Raw genomic sequence first — 21,473 nt, 5'->3', positions numbered from 1 at the left:
CTAAATTTGTCACTTGTCACCCGTGTCATCTCCTGTCCCTTTGAAGTTGGTGTAAGTAAGCATCACTTCTCCGTTAATATATCTGCGTGGGCGCATACATTAGAGCTGCTGTAGAAACGCACGCGTGTTTGTTCCTCTCTCAGGCCCATTAGGAGCAGCAAAAGACTAATATAATTGTGTGGCAGGGTGCAGGTGTGCTGCTGTGGCTGTGTTTGCTCTCCACAGGCTTCATGTTAAATAGCCAGGAAGCAGACAATATTTTCCCAGGATAGTTGGCACAGCACCCATCATTCCATGGCAACGGCACCCGGATACCACTTCGGGCTCATTTTATTTCCATCCCTCGTATTAAATTACCGTTAACTCACTGACAGGGTTTACAGACAGGGCTGAGAGGAGCACCACGAGACATTCGAGTCTTGTCACCGATCTCACTGCCTACAGTGTGTGTGGGGTGAGGGGCATGGGAGCTGGCTGAAACAGCATCTGCGATACCCGAGCAGCCTGTTGGAGAAGCCGGAACCTTTCACTGTGCTGGGCATACCACGTTTTTGAGAAAGAGATTTGAACTCTGCAACAAGCATAATTCTCATTCATTTATCATAATTACACTTGTGGAACTCACCGGGGTTGCAAAACACGAAAATTAGACTAAAGCAAACTAACGGGGCGTAAAAGCAAATTATTAGTATATTTAAGTCTTGCAACATATCCAGATACACTCTCATCAGCTGTAATTAGAATAATAACAGTGTCAGTATTTGGATTTCATACATGTAAACTATTGTTTGTTTGTATTTTGCATAACACACACACACACAAACAAACTATGTACCTGACGGTGTCATTCCTGGACTTTAAGTAAATTTCAGTCCCCTGACAGAAATTGTTAGTAGACATGTCTATTGTCCAGGTATGTGTAACTTGTGATTTGAATTACAGCTACACAATTGTTGTGGGTGCTGCAATTATTCCATCCAATCGGATTTCAACAGCACCGTGGTGCACAAATGCTCAATTTAATTGGCGCAGTATTTTTCCTGACACGTCGCTGTCAATTCCTTTGTCAATTCTAGCAAGATAACATGACACAAGTCGAATCTGTAACTAGCTGTGTTTGTCACGCTCATCCTTATATAACAGCACAGCCTTTGTTGTTGTTGTTGTTTTGAATATCCAAGCTGGAAAATGAGTGAGCAAAGTAAATGTCACAGACCCAGCAGGCTAGAACTCGTGTAACACTTAAAGGCTGTTTAGACATCGGTTTCTTTTTAGACAGATGCTCCAGATTACTGTACACATTATTATATTTTCTATGCATTGTTATTTTCATAAAGTAAGGCTCTGTTTGAGTTTTAATTCTCTTAGTTGATTGTTTCACATAATGTTCTTGCATTTAGTGATTTAGTCAGCTGCTAATGCAGATGGGTTTTAGTCCTTTTTAGTTCCTTGCGGCAGAAAATTTGGTGGAATTTGCAACAGCCTCGTCCATCTCGTGTAGTTAAGCAACACGAGTCTGCGAGCTGCTGCAGCTGCTCTTAATTTCAAGCACGTTTGATGTTTTTTGGTGAGAAATCTTGTGTATTATGAGGATCCTCCAACAAGTAGGAAGAACAATAACGAACAACGGCGAATGGGGTTAGAAAGTTAACTCTCACACGAAAAGGTGGAACAAACACAATCCAGTTCATTCAGCTAAATCTTATGGACGAAAGTTTGTGTAACCCCTGACTGTATGTGCTTTTTGAACATCCCAGTTAACATTTAGTCCCCGATTGCTGTTAACCTCCGTTCTTCCGGGAAGATGTTTCACTAGATTCTGGAGAGTGTATGTGGAGATTTGTGCTCATTCAGCCACAAGGGCAGGTACTGATGTAGGGTGAGAAGGCCTGGGACCCAAAGATGTTAATTAGGGTTGAGTTCACATCTCTATAGCAGGCCCTTCAAGAGCTTCCTCTCCAACTCATAAAAACCATATCTTCATGCAGCTCACATTGTGCTGAAAAGGTTTGGGTCTCCTAGTTGATGTGAAGGGAAAATGTAATGTTCCTGCATCCAAAGACCTTCGCCTTAGTGGTTACAGGTTTAACATTTGTTCCATACATGTGCAGGAATAGTAGTCATGTTGTGACGAGCGTGACAAGACAGACGCTCTCATTTACATTCGGGTGAAAACAGTATTTGGAGATCCGACACACTTCATTTGGAATCTCTGCAGGTGAAGGATTGTGTACATCGGCAGTACCAAAGGAAGTCGTGTAGTGTGAGCAGCACAGCGATTCTGAGATATAGTGAAAGTGTAGTGTAGCATCCACTTGCCATAAAAGGCGCCATGGAGTGTCATGGAAGACTTTTGCAGCAAGCAGCATCAGCAGCAGTATAAGAAGCAGCTGAATCCTGCTCTCATCCCACCGCGCAGATCCCAGTCTTGTCTGCTTCGGATCTGCCAGACCATCTGAGGTGCTGATAGCGATGCTCGCACATACTTCCTTTCATCCTCACGTATTGATGAAAAGGAAGGCAGTGGAGCAGGATATGAAATGGAGCCTTTGCGATTGTGTGGGTTAGGGGATGTTTGAGATTAGAGGGTCCTCAATGACTGTCATCGAGTTCTTCCAGCGTAATGGTGCTGGTGTAAAGTGGAGTACAGGGAATGCACACACACACACACACACGCACGCACGCACAAGGAAAGAGAACAAAAGCCCATTTTCTGTCACCATTATTTTGTGCTGTCTTACTGAAAGTGATGAAAGAGCTTTAGAGACATGCTGACAGAACGAAAGAGAGGGAGAGAGGGAGTTTTGATGTGAAGAAAGAAAGAGGACAGAAAGAAAGCCGTACCTGAAGGCAGGATTACTGCGAAAGGCTTTAGACAGAGACTTGCATTTCTGTATTGTCACCGTGTTTGCGTTGCAGTGCTTTTTCCCCGAGTTTATGCTCATATTGTAGTTTGTATGTGAATGTGAATACACCAGTAGGCATATGGGCGGCAGGTGCTTCCTCAATCTTTTTATTTATTGTATATTTATGTTGTCATTTGTCATTTTCTGCTTGATGGAGTTTGTTACAAAATAGAGCTGATGAATTTCATTTAGTTTTCTCCATTCTTTTGCTAATAACATATTATAGGATGAGAAGGGATGATTGATATCAGCATTATAGGGAGCACTGGCCTTGTTGCTGGCTTATGGTCCTCTTCCAACATGCTTGCATGCTTCCCTGACTAAACCGGGATGTTTATGTGAGATATGAAGTGTGGGGATGGAAACTAGCAAAAAACAAGCTCTTCTTACAGACATTGTAAGAGAGAAATCTTTTAGTAGGTAGTGAAGAGTTTGTGTGGTTTGGACAGGATTAGAAATGAGTTTATTAGAGGGACAGCGCATGTAGGACATTTTGGAGACAAGGTGAGGGAGGCAAGATTGAGATGGTTTGGACATGTGCAGAGGAGGGACATGGGTTATATTGGTAGGAGAAAAAAGAGGAAGGCCAAGGAGGAGGTTTATGGATGTGGTTATGGAAGACATGAAGAATGTTGGGTTGGAAGAGGCAGATGTGAGGACAGAGGGGTATGGAGACGGATAATCCGCTGTGGCGACCCCTAATGGAAGCAGGTGAAAGAAGAAGAAGCTTAGAGCAATGAAATAGCCAAATAAGTGGAAGCATAAAGTTATCCTAACTCAAAAAGTTCTGACTGTGGCTTCAATCTTAGATTTTTTTTCAAAATCTTTTAATCTTCACAGAAAAGCTCACCATGAACACCAGCACATCCTCCTCAATGTTCTATTAACCAGATAACACACCATGCTATGATCTGTTTATTACCGCATGAATGATAGGTACAGGAGCTTATTATTAATAATAATAATTTAGTGCTTTATATGAATCCACTGCACGAGTTCTAACAATTAAAGAATGACTGACCTTTCTTTAAAAACGAGCCTGTCTCTGGCACGCCTGTGTTTGTGTATGCTGCAGCCCGAGCATCACGAGACTACAATATGAATTCAAAATCACTCGTCACAAAAATAATTAGAAAAGACAACACATAAAAGTGCCTCTTTATTCCCCCTGCCATTCTCCACTGTTATTGCACATGGTATTCCAAAGTGTTGCATCAGCTCCTGCGGGGAGCAAGAGAACGCCAGTGCAGAGTTCAGGTCTGGAGGGCAGAGTACAGACAGTCGAAAACCAGGAAGCACTCGATCTTCTGTCTGTCCAACTAAAATTTCATTAAGTCACGATTTACTCAGCAGCTGCGTTTCGGTGTTATAACGAGCTTCTTTTGCGTGTTCTGTAATCACAGGATGATTGCTTCAAGCCTTCCAATATTCTACTATAATAAAGCGTTCTTTGCAATCCTCAGAACAGAGTATGGAGATGCAGTTCTTTTTTTTTCTTCCCCTCTGCAAAACACACTAATATATAATTGTGATTTTACACACTGCAGTTATATTTCATTGTGAAAAAGAGGCACATGATCTTATTTTACACCGGTTTCACATGAGAATCGCATACTGTTTCTGATGTTTTAATAGTTTCAGGATCACAAAAAATAATTCATAAACGCTGTAGGAAATATGCAAATTCTTCACATTGTGCAACTCATTTACTGGGTCTGTAATTGTACCCTTTGAAATATGAATCTGAACAAAAGTTTCAGGACATCTGCCTTTTTTTTTTTTTTTTTTTTTTTTTTTTGTGGTTCTTTCCCAAACTGTTACCACAAAGTTGGAGGCAGACAGTTGTATATGATTTCTTCGGATGCATTGATTTTTCACTTCACTTGAACTCGGAGACCAAACCCTGCTCCAGCATGACAAAGCCCACGTACACAAAGCCAGCTCTATGAAGATCCGTTTTACATGGTTTGTAGCGGAAGATCTTGAGCTTTGAATCCCATCCTATCGAATCATTTTAAAGCTAACTGCACCCCCAGACCCCCCTCACTGTACATCTTAATTTAATAACACTCTTGAGGCTTAATGAACACAAATCTCCACAAGCACACACCAGAATCTGGTGGAACATCTTCCCAGAACAGCAATTCTGCCCTAAATGTGGTATGAAACGTTCAAAAAGCACATACCAAATTTGGTTAGGAGTCCTCAAACTTTTTTCCATATAGTGTACATTTTACATATACGTTGTATAAAACACTGTCCCAAAAAAACACTTTACTGTTTAGCACATTGCCTGTATCATAATTCAGTTTTTTGCCAGTTTTTTTAAATCTCTTTGGGCATATTGCAGTTTCTTTCGTGTGACCACACGCCTGAAGTTAGTCATGTGAGCAAATGTCCCCCGTGAAGTTCTAAATTCCTTCTGTCCAATTCCTTCACTAATTAACTTCAGTCTCCATTCTCCACCAGGCCGTTACACACATTAGCGTCAATTCATCAGGCCACATGCTGGCCTCTCGCTCTGCCCTCCGGTGAATGAGCGTCAGTATCGGGTGCTAGTTGGCTAATTTTAGTTTGCAACCTTGTTAGCCCTTATTTGAGCTTTTTCCCTGAGGCAGTCAGGCTCCCTCACACTCTGCTGCCCCTCAACAACGGATTGATTTTTACCTGAACTAAGCTAAAACAGACTTGATCAAACATGCACACTCATCTTCTGCTCTCATCATCAGGAGTGCGCTCTTAAATTTTGCACATACATATGCTTCTATTTTTGACTTGAGACAATTTTTATCAGTTTTGCACAGTGGTGCACTGCTGCCTTATAGCTTCACCATCCCTGATTGAAATTCAGGTTACTGTCTTTGAGCAGCTTCACGTTTTCCCAGGTTTTCTCCAGCTTCCTCCCATCTTTCCAACACTTGCAGTAGTTGAATCGGCTATTATCAATTTGCCCTGAGTATGAAATTGTGTGTTCAAGAGGCTCTGAAATGTACAGGCACAACAGCTTGTTTACATCCAGGGTGCACTCCTGATAGATAAGCTCCGAATCCACCACAACCCTGACCATGATACACCTCCTGCTGAAGTTATTTCCACAGTTCTGCTTAACTTTTCAATAGAATAATTCCCAGTAGATTCTTATGATGTTCTTGTTGTAGTGCTAACTAGACTGTGTATGAATTATATTGCTTAAAAAGGTTTTAGTTTTTTAATCATCTGATACACTGTCCCATAGAAACATTTTGTTCCACTATGAAATGCCAGTGAAGTAAATTTCAACAGTAAAATTGCTCTCAGTGCTTTTGAAGTCAGAGCACCTTTTGCAATATTGTCAGTGTTTTTCCATCCTAAGGGTAATGTGATGTCTTGTTTTTCAGAGAGCCAGCTTCTCCCTGGGAATAACTTCACCACTGAATGCAACATTCCAGGAAACTTCATGTGTGGCGATGGCGTGTGTATCCCAGGAAGCTGGCAGTGCGACGGTTTCCCCGACTGCTTCGACAAGAGCGACGAGAAGGGTTGCCGTAAGTCACCTGAATCTTTTTAATTACAGCACAACTCATGCAAACGCTTAGCAGGGACACCTTCCCTTCCACGCCAGCAAAAGCAGTGTGAATATGCCAGAATAAAAGCACTCGTTATGATCGTTACACACCAGTAATAACAGCTAGCACAGACCGCCTCAGGCATAGTGTTTGCTTTGATCCTTCTTCGACTTCCCTGTTTTACTCTCTCAAGCGTTTGGTTCTCTTTTCACATCTCGGTATTCTTTGCACATAGAAATGGAAATGTTGGTACGACATCATTTTGTGTCTTTTGCCTGGTGAGATCTAGCCCTGTTTCAGAAAGCCCCGTCATGTTGTGTATTCTCTACGCTGTCAGGGGGTTCCCCTGCACTTACTGGCGTATCTGCTCAATCTGCCGCTTTCCACAACTGGTTTCTTTTTTAATTAAGCAGTGTGGAGGCTGTGTGATGTGTGGAGCAAAGTAAAGTGGGTCTGTGCCAAACCACCAAGCCCCTGCTGGCCCCAGCACACATTTACTGAGACTAGGCGACGCCTCTGGAGAGTCTGGTGTGTCTGCTGTCGCCTGCAGACACCTCCCTATTCTCTCTCTCTCTCTCTCTCTCTCTCTCTCTCTCTCTCTCTCTCTCTCCCCCCTCCCTTTTAGCTTTCTCTCTCTATCTCCCCCACTTTATTATTGCTGTGTTTAGAAGCCTGAGGAGTTTGTGTATCTTGCCTATGTGCTATCTCACTATATAATGTGGCAGCCTGGCCTACTGTTTTAGTGTTCTGACAAAATGTGGAACACAAGGTGCTGTTCTGGCACAAAGTAGCATCTTCTCACTAGAGGTGTTACGGTTTCACAGTATGACAACCTCATCTGGAAAAAAACCACATCACAGTTTCATTGTATTAATTGCCTGACCCGCACAACAACCAATAGCATTAGAGCTCGAACTCAACCTGACAGTATATTATTTTAAATATGGGGAACAATGTTGTTTATTTCTATAGCGCTTTTCACAACAGACATAAACAGTCATAACAGAATTTAAGAGTTTAAGGTAAACGAGGTGTATTTATCCCTGATGAGCATTGCCATGGCGACTGTGGCAAGGGAAAAACTCCCTTAGATGTTATGAGGAAGAAACCTTGAGAGGAACCAGACTTAAAAGGGAACCCATCCTCATTTGGGTGAAATCAAGAGTGTGATTATAATCTTTAAACAATACAGAACACTGGAGAGTGAGAACTAACATGAGCACTGGAATGTACGATTATGAGTAATGTGCTTTCTACAACCTATACAATCATTTGAGGTTATGGAACCAGGAGCTACTGAGCAACTTATAAAATAGCTCAACATTTGCGATCATCACAGATCCAACACCAGCTTCTCCATGCCAGAGCCTTTAAACACTCAAAGAGGTTCAATAAGAGGTTTTTAACCTCCTTTACAGCATCAGCCTCTAGCTTTGAGTAAATGATATTTTCCAGAGCTGCAAGTCATTAAAACACCTTGTACGATTTCCATTTTTTTGCTGGTTAGAAAAATACAGGAAGATTCAGAGCCAAAAATGCAGAGATGAACATTGTTTACCGATAACAGGCTGATGAGCTGCTACTGTAGAGCTACTGTAGATCTGCCTCTGGCAATGGACATATGGTTCTATAAACTATAAAATAAAAATGTCTCCACAGCATTTTTGTATTATATTTTTCAAATTAAAGTCACATATTTATGGTTGTAAGGATGGCTAAATGAAAAAGATAGTCATGCATGTTAATTGCACTTCGAAATGAACAGCTTTTCATCTGTACCATTTTTTTCCCCCATCTGCACCTCATGTTCTCCCATGTGTTGCTCATTTTGCTCGTGAAGAAATTCCAAATCACATCTTGCCCCTTGCTAGCTGAAGACCAGCTTAAGCAAGTCTTTATCACATATTTATTATTCTGAAGAAACCCTACATAAAGACTTCCAAAGATGAAGGAACTTCCTTGCTGGCCCTGGCTTTAAGGAGACTCTTTAAAGCGAGACTCTATAAAGTTGACACCGGATATTTTTGTACTCCACTCTCACTCGTGATTCCACCGAAGTCTGTAAAAGCTTGTTGGTTTACTCCGATGCTATTTCATCAACACATTTATTTGACCGTCATGCCCCAGATTGAAATTGTGAAGAATTGTTCCTCCTGAAAAGCCCCCTCCCCCCCTTACTTGTTGCTTTCATCTGTCTATGTTCAGTGACTTGTGTGCATATTGTATCCTGATTGAAAGTTTTTAAAAACTCTCTTCAGACTGAGCTCTAAAACAGTGGTCCCCAACCACTGGGCAATTGGTACAGGGCCGCACGGAAAGAATACATAACTTACATTTTTTCCGTTTCATTTATTATCTAATTCCGAACAATGTTTTATTTTGGAAAATGACCGGATTCTCTCCACCACATCTGTCTATGACTCTCTCTCGATGCAAATGAAGGTGCTCCCCCTCGGTCACATGTTTTACCTCAATTCTCTATCTTCTTAAAGGGGCTGCTCCGGCCCGCAACACATACATTACCGCTAAATTAAAACCCCCAAGCTAACAAAATGAACCAAAAACAACACAGTGGATTAACGTTTATTACTATATTTAGTAAATACCAGTATTTATGCCGGTCGTATCTTTATATTTTGTTGTATTTATCCGCTACACCTAAAGGCCGGTCCGTGAAAATATTGTCCGACATTAATCCAGTCCGTGAAGCAAAAAAGGTTGGGGACCGCTGTTCTAAAGTAAATTACAGTCTTATGGGAGTGGTGACAGGGAAGAGATAGAGAAAGAGCCAGAGGTGGGATCACTAAGTTTTGCTTTGTCTCTCCTAACCCAAGTCATTTGCCCTGTGAGAGATGTTTCTCTTTGTAAAATGTCTGCTTTCAAGTGCACAGCCAGAGGTGGGCAGATTTTTAACGAGGCTTTTCATTTGTAAATTCTTCAGACACTGAAGCAAACCACAATAGGCACTCAATCACAAAAGCAGCAGCCTATTCTCCCCAAGAGCAGAGAAAATAAGCACTCCAAGATAGAAAAGGACAGCAGCAAGTAAAGCAAGAGTCGGCCCCAAATGGAAACAAGGTTCCACCTGTGTGTTTATCTGCTCTCTGATTAACAAGCAGACACTCATTTCCTCTGATGCGTTTCGCGTCGCGTGTTTTTGCCCTGCAATTAGAAGCGGGGCATCTGTAGCGCTTCGTATTATGGATCCATTGATCTTACTTTTGACAGGCAGCTAAAATTCTCTCAGGGCTTGTTAATAACCGATTCTTCCTGATGTCGGGTCAATGACTCGACTCTTCGTCCCCTCCTAAGAAAGACTGCGCAGTCAGTGGCGGAGACAGATGAAAACAGCCTCACGCACAAATTGGGCTGTTTATGCAAAGCTAAGAGGAAAGGTTAAAGCCAATTCAGTCCCCTGTGTCTCATTAAAGGGAAATTGTTTTTGGAAATCACTCCACAATAGGGAATGTGTCGGAGCTCAGCTACTTTGAGATGTTAAATGGATCAGTATGAGTGTGTGTACGGCGGCTCCTCTGTATTTAACAATGGTATTTACTTGCCTTTTAATCTAAGTTGTTTGTGCAGTAGTCCCATGGATCACTGTGTATGCATGGCTTTGGTGGAAGAAGGCATTTGGAAGAGGTTTAGCTGTAGCATTTACTCTTATTGACTTCTAACTTCTCACTTGGATAAAATAAATTGGTGTGATTTACACTTTTGGTAGGTATCATCTACAGTAGAACAATATGTCCATGGGGTGGAGTCATACTCGATCACACTCCCCTATCTGCACAAAGGTGACACAAAAGTGCAGGGGTGGAGAAAAGGCAATGTGTTGAGTGTTGTTTGGTGTTGGAGTTTTGTAGGATGAGCTGGGTCAGGTACCACTCCACCCCCTGAACTTTTGATTCTGCTCATTTTTTGTGTATCATGGAAAATAACAGAGGAGAAAAAATGAGCCAATTTTGCAAACCTCATTTACAGTCATGAGAATTTTTTTTTAAATAGTATTTATATCATTTTCTTTAAGTAATTGTGGAGCACTGCAACCTGTTGGTGGATTGATTTGAAAATTGACTATTAGTACAGCTTTGCATAGTGATAACTGCTTTTTGCATTATTTATATGGACCACGATCGTTGTTGACAATCATGGAAGACAGCTAATGTTTAAATGCTTTTGTATCTTTGCACTGAGGCTGGAGATTTAAAAAAACAAATCATTTCTATGCACATACACACCCGAGAGAAGCAACAGTAAATTAGCATTAGCTCTCTGCTTATAAGATATCCATCTGTTCACCTTCACATTCTATACTTGGACTAACGAGACAGAGAGTTCACCCAAGAGCATCCCAGAAGCCTGACCTGCACTCGACTTTCAGCAGCCTGACTTCCTGAGTAGAAGAAAAAAAGAATGGAAAATTATGGCCCAGCCTTGCAAACAAAGTTTTCGTTGTTTCCTGATTGATATGTGTATATTTCCTGCAGTCAGATTGCCATAAACTTTGAGCAATAAATACTTAAGTGAGAAATACATTTCATCTACTGTAATCCCCCGCTTTATCGCGGTTCGAATCTCGTGGCCGGGTTTATCGCAGAATTGCATTTGTCACATAATTATTTTGTTTGGCTGATTCTCTTGCGGATAACACAACCAAAAAACTTATAGGGAATTGCTTTTAATGGAGTTTTATGTTGAAATAATAAATGTCTATAGGTCTGTGGTGGGACCTGAGATGTTGTATGGTTTAGAGACAGTGGCATCGAGTAAAAGACAGGAGGTGGAGCTGGCGGTAGCAGAGCTGAAGATGTTGAGGTTTTCGTTGGGAGTGATGAGGATGGACAAGATTAGAAATGAGTTTATTAGAGGGACAGTGCATGTAGGACGTTTTGGAGACAAGGTGAGGGAGGCGAGATTGAGATGGTTTGGACATGTGCAGAGGAGGGACATGGGGTATATCGGTAGGAGTATGCTGAGGATGGAGCCGCCAAAAAGGAGGAAAAGAGGAAGACCAAGAAGGAGGTTTATGGATGTGGTGAAGGAAGATATGCAGGTAGTTGGGTTGAAAGAGGAAGATGTGGAGGACAGAGGGGTATGGAGACGGATGATCCGCTGTGGCGACCCCTAATGGGAGAAGCTAAAAGAATAAGAAGAAGAGGATGAAGATGTTGAAATAATAAAATGTATTAATAAAAGAGTTATTATTAAATATAAAATGAAGTAAAATGTTAATACAGTACAGAACTGTATACATAAAATAGCATTTTTGGGGTGTCGTCATTTTTGGGCATCAGCTCACCCAATCAGAAATTTCAGATCTGTGGGATGCTGCAGCTCAAACTGATCACTCACAGAGCGATACACATCCACCGACATTTCTACAGCTTTTTTTTTTTTTTAACAGGTTGTGTTTAATCACGGTTTATAATGATGAACTACTTCAAAGGTCACATTTAATTAGATCCTGCTTCTGAATTCTTTATGCTGCATATTAATAGCAGTGTTTGGCATTTGCTATGCTTTAAATTCCATGCAGCGTTTATTTAGCAGCGTGTGTGAGGTCTTTTGTAAGACTTGGTGAGGATTAAGACATACTCACAGGAATGCTGACACTGGTAACACCAGGATAATAAAGGGGTCATCAGGTCAGAATGACTTGCGGTGGACAGGGGAGGAATTTGTTAAATCCTCTGGAGAGAAACGATTCGGGTGCTTTATCTAACTTCTCAGAGGGTCTACCTCCAGTATTCCTGGATCTCGAAGCTGGACAAACAACACAAAGCTAACACACACTTAAAACATCACCACCTTCGCTTTACAAGCAGCCACTTCTGCTCACGGCTTTTATCCATCTCGACACGGATTCATTAATTGTAAAACTTGTGCATTCATCATTTATAAATTACACATGACTTTTTTCCTCAGGTGCTCACTTTAATGAGAGTCATCAAAGCCATGGCTAAGGTTAGCCTTAAGCCTATAATGCTGCACATGTGACTAGTGAAATGATCACCTCCTCAATGTATCATGTCTTCTGAGAGACATCTGGAGGAGGGTAACTGTGTGTGTGTACACGATCGTGTGTGCACAGTTGTGTGTGTGTGTGTTCAGTGTTGTACCACTTCTATTTCCTAAGATACCACAGGATGGGGTAGCTCAGTGGTTAAGATGTTGGATTTCTAATCAGAAGGTCATGAGTTCAAATCCCAGCAACACCAAGCTGCCACTTTCACACTGCAAAGCCTTTAACCTTCAACTGCTTGGTTGTATAAATGATATAATTGTAAGTTGCTGTGGGGAAGGGCATCTGCCAAATGGCATAACTGTCAAATCTAGTCTAATTAATGCAGTAGAATAAAGAAAATGTCTTTATTACTTATAAACCCATTCTTCAGCATTTGGTGTCTTTAATTTGGATGGGGTCAGGGCTCTTTTAGACACCACAGTGTGGAATGTGTGGAATGAAGTGGAGTTTTTTGTTGTGCTAATGCAGCTTGTGGTGTATTTAAATGCATTTATATATGTTGTACTTTTTATTTATTGTTTCCTTTTTTGGCTCAAAAACAATAGGTTTAGAGCGTAGTAAAGAATAGGTTTAATTGCATATTATAATTAAGTTCAAGGAACAAGATGCGATGTTCTTTTTGTCAAAAGGAACAGACTTATATTCTTCTAAAACTGTCTACTGAATCTGTAAACGTTTTCCATGACACCTTTGTTAATACTATTTGAAAAAGAGGTTGTACCGCACACCTTGCTAGCATGAATATGTTAGTAAAGAGTGCAGGTAAAATTTTTTCCTTTTTTACCCTTCTTACCCAGCAGAATAATTATAGTCATTATTTGTTACCATAGAAATGAACTTCCTCACTCGAGTTGGCTTTTCATTGGGAATCTTGCAGGTTGAACTAAAACACATTTCAAGGCAATTTAAAACAAAGTACTGGTACAGTAATCAAAAACAAATTAACAGCATTAAAACACACAGCAATTAAGGTGCTCATTCATTAAACTTTGCCGGCACTGCACAGGAGAAACAGTTCAAACAGAACGTTTAAAAAGCAATTTTGTGAATGAGAAGTCAATTATTGCTGATTTGTTTACTTTGGTCGTAATTTCGTGCTGAAATCACTGACAGAGGAAGCAGAATTTATGTAACCTTATCTGTCTGTCATGAGATCTCAAATCCTGTGTTGTCTTATCCTCCTGATTTCTTTTTCACTGTATGGAGTTTATTTCATATTAATTAGCTATTCAACATTTCCACTGACAGAAAGACCAAAAACACCTCATGAGCTGAGTCAAATCCAGCTGTGGGTTGAGGCTTCAAAGTGGTGTCAGATAATATTACCTGTGCTAAACAGTGCAGGTTCATATGTTGATCAACTCATCTCCCGTTTTCTTGGTGACTGTCCTTCTTGTGTTTGTTTCGAGCGATGAACAGGCGTAATCTGGTGTCAAATTATGATGCTCTTGTGAAAAAACGCTTAAAGGTTAATGGCTCTGGTGTTCTATTATAATAAGAGTAAATGTCACAGGATATTGTTGCAGGGTTGTATAATGTAAAGACAATTAAATCGCTACATCACACAAGCCTCCTACGTTGACTAATTAGCGTGGAAGGATGAAGTCATGAACACGTATGTGTAACCACTGAAGCAACACAGGAAGAATTTTTTCACAAAGCAATGCAAGGACACAGGTGCTAGGCAGAACTTGAAAGACATATTTTATGCGAGATACAGTATGAGGACAGAACATCCAACACCTCTCATTGCTGAATTGTGACCTGGTTACACTCTGTCAAGGTCAAAAGTGTGCCACATTAAAATATTATTAGCCTTATTTTTGTTTCGATTAGACTGTATTAATGTGGGTAATCAGCTAACTACCGCAATCCTTATTAGCACACATTTTAAATTATTTTAATAAATTTTACTTTCAATTTTTTTTTATTTTAATCACACATTTTAAAATATTTAAATTTGAATTTGTGGGGCAGCAATTTCAACACAAATCACATACATTTTCAACAAAACTACTTTTTATTTGTATTATTGATCTTCCTCATTTGTATCTCTACATTTATTCCAAGCATGATTTTTATTATTTTTAGGAATACCCATATTATGTTATGATAACGTAAATAACTGTACTGTATCGAACCTGTTTCTGAGCAGTAAATAGAAATCGAGCACTTAGGATTACAGTGTAAACACGGCCTTTCAGAAATGCTGTTAATTGTTCAACAGCCGCACAAGCATATAGACAAGTCTTTGTGGTTGTTGTTTTTTCATTATCAGCCATGTGCACTTGTTTATTGAATAGAGGCATCGTAATGAGCATTATATTGCAAAAGGGATTTTTCAGATCTCGATGGGCCATTAACTTACACCGCCTGGAGTGTAGTACTGCAAGGATAAACAAGGCGAAGGAATCACCGTTAATTCCTGGAACAACATAGCTCAAGCATGTTTTTTATTGTTGAATTCCTGACCATGATAATTGTTATTTCAATATGCTGCAATTTTCTCCTGCATTGTTTACATCCTGTACACATTTGTATATGATGAAGATTATCATTTAGAAATATAACTGCAATGGGCCTAAGCACCACATGTGCAGGAATGTCTGGGTATCGCAAATATCTTGACATCATGCTGACAAAGTCTGCTTTAAGTCTGATGAAGTGTAAAAACACTTGTACACAAGCAACTGGTGCTGCTGAGACGATTAGTCGCCAATGGCGTGTGCTCAGAACATGGCCGCTGTTTAATTATGAGATTAGTGTAACAATCCATGATGTAAGATTGCTTTACTGTACGCCACCCTGTTATTACCTTACCATTGATATGGATAGTGTCACAGCAGTCTGAGCAAATCAGATTGGATTCCTTTAGAAGTAGTATTAGAATGTTTGTTATATAAGGGCATCTGTTGTCAGTTGGTAGTGCTATGAGAAGAATCTGTTGGAATGAATGATTACGCCTTATTCAACATTTATTGAGCACTTGGCAACGCTCTTGAATAGTTCAGAAGTTCTTTTGCATCTTGGATCTTTTGAGATCTTTACCAAATTTGGTTTGAATCTGGTGAGGGCCGACTGTTTATAATATTTGGTACAAAACCCAAAAAAGCCCAAATGGACTGGTTTAATTTTGGAAAGACATGGATGTGATTGTGAAATATGTCTTAAAAGGACCAATGTGCCTTCAAACCTTTTGTGCATGTAGGTAAAACTTGATTCTGCTCAAATAAATAAGAAAATGAATAGAGGTGCTTTCCCCAAAATCTTGCCAAAAGGTTATATGCAGGCAGTCATCTAAAAAGTTTTTCTGTATTTAAATGTCCCTTTACTGGAGCTAAGTTGCTAAAGTATGTTCCAGCATGACAGTGTTCTGATGCCCAAAACAATGTCATTGAAGATATGGATTTAAAAGAACTCGCCGCACATCAGTTGGATGAACTGGAACATGTGACGCCTTCACGTCTGATATCAGAGTCCGACTTTACTAATGCTCTTGAGGTCGAATGAGCAAATCCCACCGTCCAGGCTCCAAAGTCTAGTGGAAATCCTTTCCAGAAGAGTGCTGTCACAGAGCAAGACTCTTAATGGATGGCTGATCAATGGGTTGGTATAATTAATACTAAAGAGCAAAGATGGAATATCGACCAGGTTCTGTCTCTCCTTCTTCCTGTTTCCCCACAGCTTTCAGACCACTCCTCTCTCTGCAGCAGCCCAAGCACAGCAAAGAGGGTCTGAAATGTGTGTGTGTGTGTGTGTGTGTGTGTGTGTGTGTGTGTGTGTGTGTGTGTGTGTATGTATGTGTATATATATATATATATATATATATATATATATATATATATATATATATATATATATATATATATATAAAACAAATAAAATAAAATAAGTCCCCCTAATTGTGTCAAGCTCTCACTGGAAATAAACCTATTTATAGGCATGAAAAGCGCCTTTGAATATTTCATCTTTCTCTTTCAACACCCCTGCTGCTTAATTCTGCTGAGGATACCCATCTGCACAGATCCGCTAAAGCCTGCTACTTAAACAAACTTGTTCTACAGGGGCCTGTGTGATTGATACTGTTCGAATAGACTGAATAGGAAAAGGAGATCGCTGTTGCTGACGGCTCACAATGCCTCTGAAGAATCCCAATGTTTTCTAACAGCGAGCAAAACAAAGTTGTAGCAGTGAATTTGCGCTGGAAAGTTATTGTAATCCAGATCGAGACCAAGGTCAAGCAAGCAGGGATTGCTTGGACCACTTTCTCTGCCCACCCGCCTATGGTCCCTAATGCCTTCATGGCTTTCACATAGACGCTATTAACTATTGATTCCTGTCTATAGGAGTGCTTTCCCAAGGTCAGAAAACCCTCTTATCTCCTTCATCTTTTTCCACTCCCATCCCCCACTATCTTCTCATTCCTGCAGTAATCGCATGAGCTAGAAGCACCATTCCCAACACGGTGCAGGACTGTGCAGTTTTATTTCTTGTGCTTCTTACAGTACCTAACACAGCTTTCCAGGATAAGAACTATAGAGTTACACCCTATCTAGCAACCCAGAGGCCACAGTGGATGACCTGATAAAGAAACATGGCTCAAAAGTTCTACTAGGTGACACCGGATAGTGGAATTATAAATCATTGCTCTTAATCACATTTCAGCAGTATACTGCAAAGTCAAACAGCACTAAGTGTGCTGAAAGGATGTTCAGTACTGCAAGCAGTAGAGCTGCTAAAGACAAATAATTGAATGGGAAATTAATCCTGCAGATTCGTCTGCAAATACACTGTTAACCAGCCTTAATGAGACGTGTACATGACAACAGCTGTAACTTATATCATCTTTTTTCCCCCAAAAAAAATAATACAAATGGAAACATGAGACCATATTTATTAAGAACTTAATTGACTTTCTTCTCTAGATCTACTCTAATTATTAATGTGTGTTATAATGATAATGATTGAAGATCTTCTCTACCTTCTCTACCGCTGCCAGTTTTTTGAAGTGATTTCATTTTCATTGTTCATACTGCAGAGATGTGCTGCCAGTGCATACTGCATTGTACCCCGTTTTTATTTTTGGAACTTACAGTGTTGCTGTCATTCAGAGCTCCATCAGCGATATGAGATTCAATCTGTGGTGTTGCAGGTGCGCATGGAAAGAAGTGCGAGAAGCAAAAGTTGTCCTGGTGTTTTCTAACAGTCAGGTTTTTTTTTCTACGCCTCACAAATTCATTCCGTTTAACAGACACCTGGCACAGAATTACGTAACATCTTCTCTTCTATTCAGTCAGATGAGATCCATGTGTCTTTATGGTGCATGCGTAATCATTCTGGCCGTTTTCGAAATCGCACAACTGCCACAATTCTCTGTAGTAGTAAACAGACGCCTATGCGCTCTTACTTCGACACTATTATTAAACCATTATTAAATAATAAATATCCACAATATTGTATTATATATTTTAATCTATAAAAAGAATCTAGCATTACAGCTGCCATCTACAGTATGCAGGTGAGATTCCCCACTAAATCAAAGATGGATCTTTGGATGTTTAGAAAGTGCATTTAGCATGGGACCATCCAGAAGAACTGGAAGTGCAGGATGATGTTACCTTGCAGTTCTAAGAGTCAGTGTAGCAGCGTTCTAATATCACACAACCTCTCATGATACATTCTTGTGCTGAATGCAGGCATAATATTAATGCGAAAGTTGCTGCATGTTGAGACATTTTAATTAAAAATATTTGTTCCTCCATAAAAATTTAGTAAGAAGTCGAAACATTTTATAGTTTCATTATAGGTTTATTTTCCCTGTGTGCATCATGCTCCTGCAAAGCCTCTAATACAATATGTTCTCTCAATGCAGTTGACTGTAATGTTAGACTTAAAATTTGTTTTTGTAGTTTTTTTAGTATTTTATAAAGTATTAAATGATTATCAGTTTCCAATCATTACATTACACTTAGCTGACAAATTGCAGCATGGTGAATTCGCTGTTTTGAGATGCACACGGGGAAATCTGCATTAAAAAAATCAAGCTTGACACATAATACAATATCTGACAAATCACTTACAAAGGCATGATAACTGTTTCAGCTGTATGCAGCACCTAATGTTCTTCATCATCTTCCTGCTCTTCTGTTTACACCAGAGATATGAGATGAATATTGAGCTCAACTGTTGATCTGTATTATAGTGGAGCATGTATGGGCTGAAAAATACAGAAGTGCTTTAGGAAATCTGTATGGACTATGTGACTGATCTCAAAGAGAGACCTTGACAAGGCAAACAAGTGTGTGTGAATGCCACAGGGATTTGCTTATGCATGCTGAGTAAGAGTTTTTCAGATTTATTTTAACGGGTAAAATCAGAGCATTCTTACAGTAGGTGGATCACTTATTCTCTGGACAAAACACTAAGGCACAAGGGTAAAAATTAAAGGACGTTAATGTGTGATGTGCAGTTCTCATGTGATAAAGAATGTTACAGTCTGGGAAAAAGGACACTTAATAGTACACTTGCTTGTCACTAAAGTGGTACAAGTTTTTGGATCTTTTGCATGTGTGATATGTATGTAGTGTATTTTTAAAGCTGTTTATAATTTACATTTTCAAAGGTACATTCTATTCATATTTTAGATGCAGGACAGATTTTAACAGTACAACAAGGGTACAGCAACATTAAAGTATATAACTTGTTTATCAACAATAAACCACGATAAACGGACACCACCCCAAAAATGCTTTTCTTTTTATTGTTTAAGCCATTAATTATAAAACAGCATAAAAAACAATTAACTATGTATAATATTTGCAGCATCCCGAACCAAGATTTTGTATAAACAACACCATGTTTGTCTCTTGAGTGAATGTACAGTATCCGCTGTACAGTATTTTAGGTATACTTTTACTTCATTTTATAATGAATAATTCTATTTTTATTAATAAATTTAATTATTTCAACATAAAACTCCATAAAAACAATTCCCTATAAGTTTTTTTTTTTTGGCCTATCGTGCTATCCACGAGAGACCGGAAAAATCAGCCAAATAAATTAGTTATGTGGCAAATGCAATTCCGTGATCAACTGGGGCACGAGATTCGAACCGCAGTAAAGTGGGGGTTTACTGTATCTGTGTGTGTGTGTGTGTGTGTGTGTGTGTGTGTGTGTGTGTGCCACTGCTGGGCTCTTGAGCAAAGCCTTTAACCCTCAACTGCTCATTATTGTAAGATAATTATAATTAGTTCTGGATAATGTCATAAATGTAACTCAAATGTAATGTCATTTTCTTCGGACAGGTCAAAATTTTAAATACCCCGTGAAGTTATATTGTGTAATGTTTTGTGGCTGTAGTCTGCACTTTCCAGACTGTAGCAATTTAATTTTGCACAAAAATGTAAAATATTATATAAAGAATAAAACAACGGGGAACGCTGGTATTGGCAATTAATGGACAAATTAAACCAATGGGTGGTGATTGTCATTAATGGGATATCTCAAAAAGAACTGCTTGTAGTATTTCTATGGAATGGTTATTAAAATGCATTGCACAGCAAGTGACTGAAGCTGAAAGGTTGGTGTCGGGTTGCAGTTATGTGCATTTGGTTATATGGAGCTTCACCATAGACGTCAGTGTATAAGCTGTTGTTATAAAAACAATAGTATTAAAATGAGTGTAATAATGTAACATTGCATTTGCATTACAGATGACACTATGACCATGGCGTCTGCTATAGAAAATTATATAACACTTTCTGACCAATCAGAATTGATAGGGAATTCGGCAGAGGCATGGTAGTGGGATTGTTGAATCTGTAGCAGCTTTGTATGATTTTTAGAGTGTGTGTGTGTGTGTGTGTGTGTGTGTGTGTGTGTGTGTGTGTGTGTGTGTGTGTGTGTTTCTCTCCACAGCTTTTGTCTCGGCTTGGGCGTACCATATGGATTTAGTGTGCCTGCACTATAACCCTGTAACCATTAGCACAGAGGATAAACTGTAACTAAATCTGGATACAGAGGCTGGAGTTTCTGTAAACAACCCCTCAGCTCAGCAGATGGAGAGGAGGAAGGAAGATTTGGCCCAGAATGAAAAGAGTTAAACAAAAGGGGTAGTGGAGATGAGGCAGGAGGGTGTGTGGTCTGAAATTCCTCAGCAAGGGATAATAATGTCCATGAATATTCTACCTGTAAACCAAATTTAAGTCTAAAAGAATCACTTGTGTGTTTTAAAGGTGTGTTGAGGTTATTAAATTGCTAAGAACTGATTTCAATTGAATTTATCTTTTTTTATTGTATTATTTTTTATTTTTTTGGCCAAGAGTTTTAGTTTTGAGGCGGCGTGAGAATGGCCACAGCTCATGTGCCTGCACACACGGCTGCTGATGCAGAGGCTCCGAATGAAGCCGACAAAGAGAAGAAAAAAGCACGAACATTGTAACATTGTTGCTATGCACTGGCTCAGGCCTGACCCATCCTCCAACCTTTTACTGCTTCTCTTTAATTCAATTTCAGATGTGTTCGAGGCGCAAAAAAGAAAAGTATTAAAGCAGAAACAAAAAGGGTTTGGGCACAGCAGCCGCAGTGTGTCATTACCACTGCTGTTAATTTTGAAGTAGAGCACAAAGAAAAGGGAGGGAGTGAAAGACAGGGAAAATTACTTTGCTTTATCCCTTTTGTGCCTGGTGATATTACTAATTTACAATCAGACATAAATATGGGTTTTTTTTTCTTTGCTTTTGTTTCGTCAAGCCACTCATTTTCATTTAACCACATTACGTGATTTGAAAGTGCGTACACTATTTTCTAAGGAAACAAAAATCCCCAAATATTTGTATAAACTGACTGCATACTGCATGTATGAGCCAAGGAATGGCTTATAGATGCTTATGTTTTCTTTGTTTAGTCTTTTCTCTCTCTTCCTTTTTTTTTAGTTTAGAGAGTGCCATTTAAAAAAAGCATTCACTGTAAAGGGATTTCAATATCTGTTTCTTT

The 21,473-nt window shown here is 39.6% G+C and overlaps 1 protein-coding gene across 2 annotated transcripts in view; it reads left to right on the top strand.

Moving 5' to 3' along the window:
• ldlrad3 (low density lipoprotein receptor class A domain containing 3) overlaps positions 1-21,473 on the top strand; it is a 77,839-nt gene that overhangs the window by 22,940 nt on the left and 33,426 nt on the right. For both annotated transcript variants that reach the window (XM_046860290.1, XM_046860289.1), the window contains exon 2: positions 6,284-6,430. In XM_046860290.1, the coding sequence (XP_046716246.1) occupies positions 6,284-6,430 (147 nt within the window). The remainder of the gene's footprint in view (positions 1-6,283; positions 6,431-21,473) is intronic.

This window comes from Silurus meridionalis, chromosome 10 (assembly GCF_014805685.1).
Source record: "Silurus meridionalis isolate SWU-2019-XX chromosome 10, ASM1480568v1, whole genome shotgun sequence".
In the NCBI taxonomy this organism is placed as follows: Eukaryota; Metazoa; Chordata; class Actinopteri; order Siluriformes; family Siluridae; genus Silurus; species Silurus meridionalis.
This window is presented reverse-complemented; position numbering and strand designations above follow the sequence as displayed.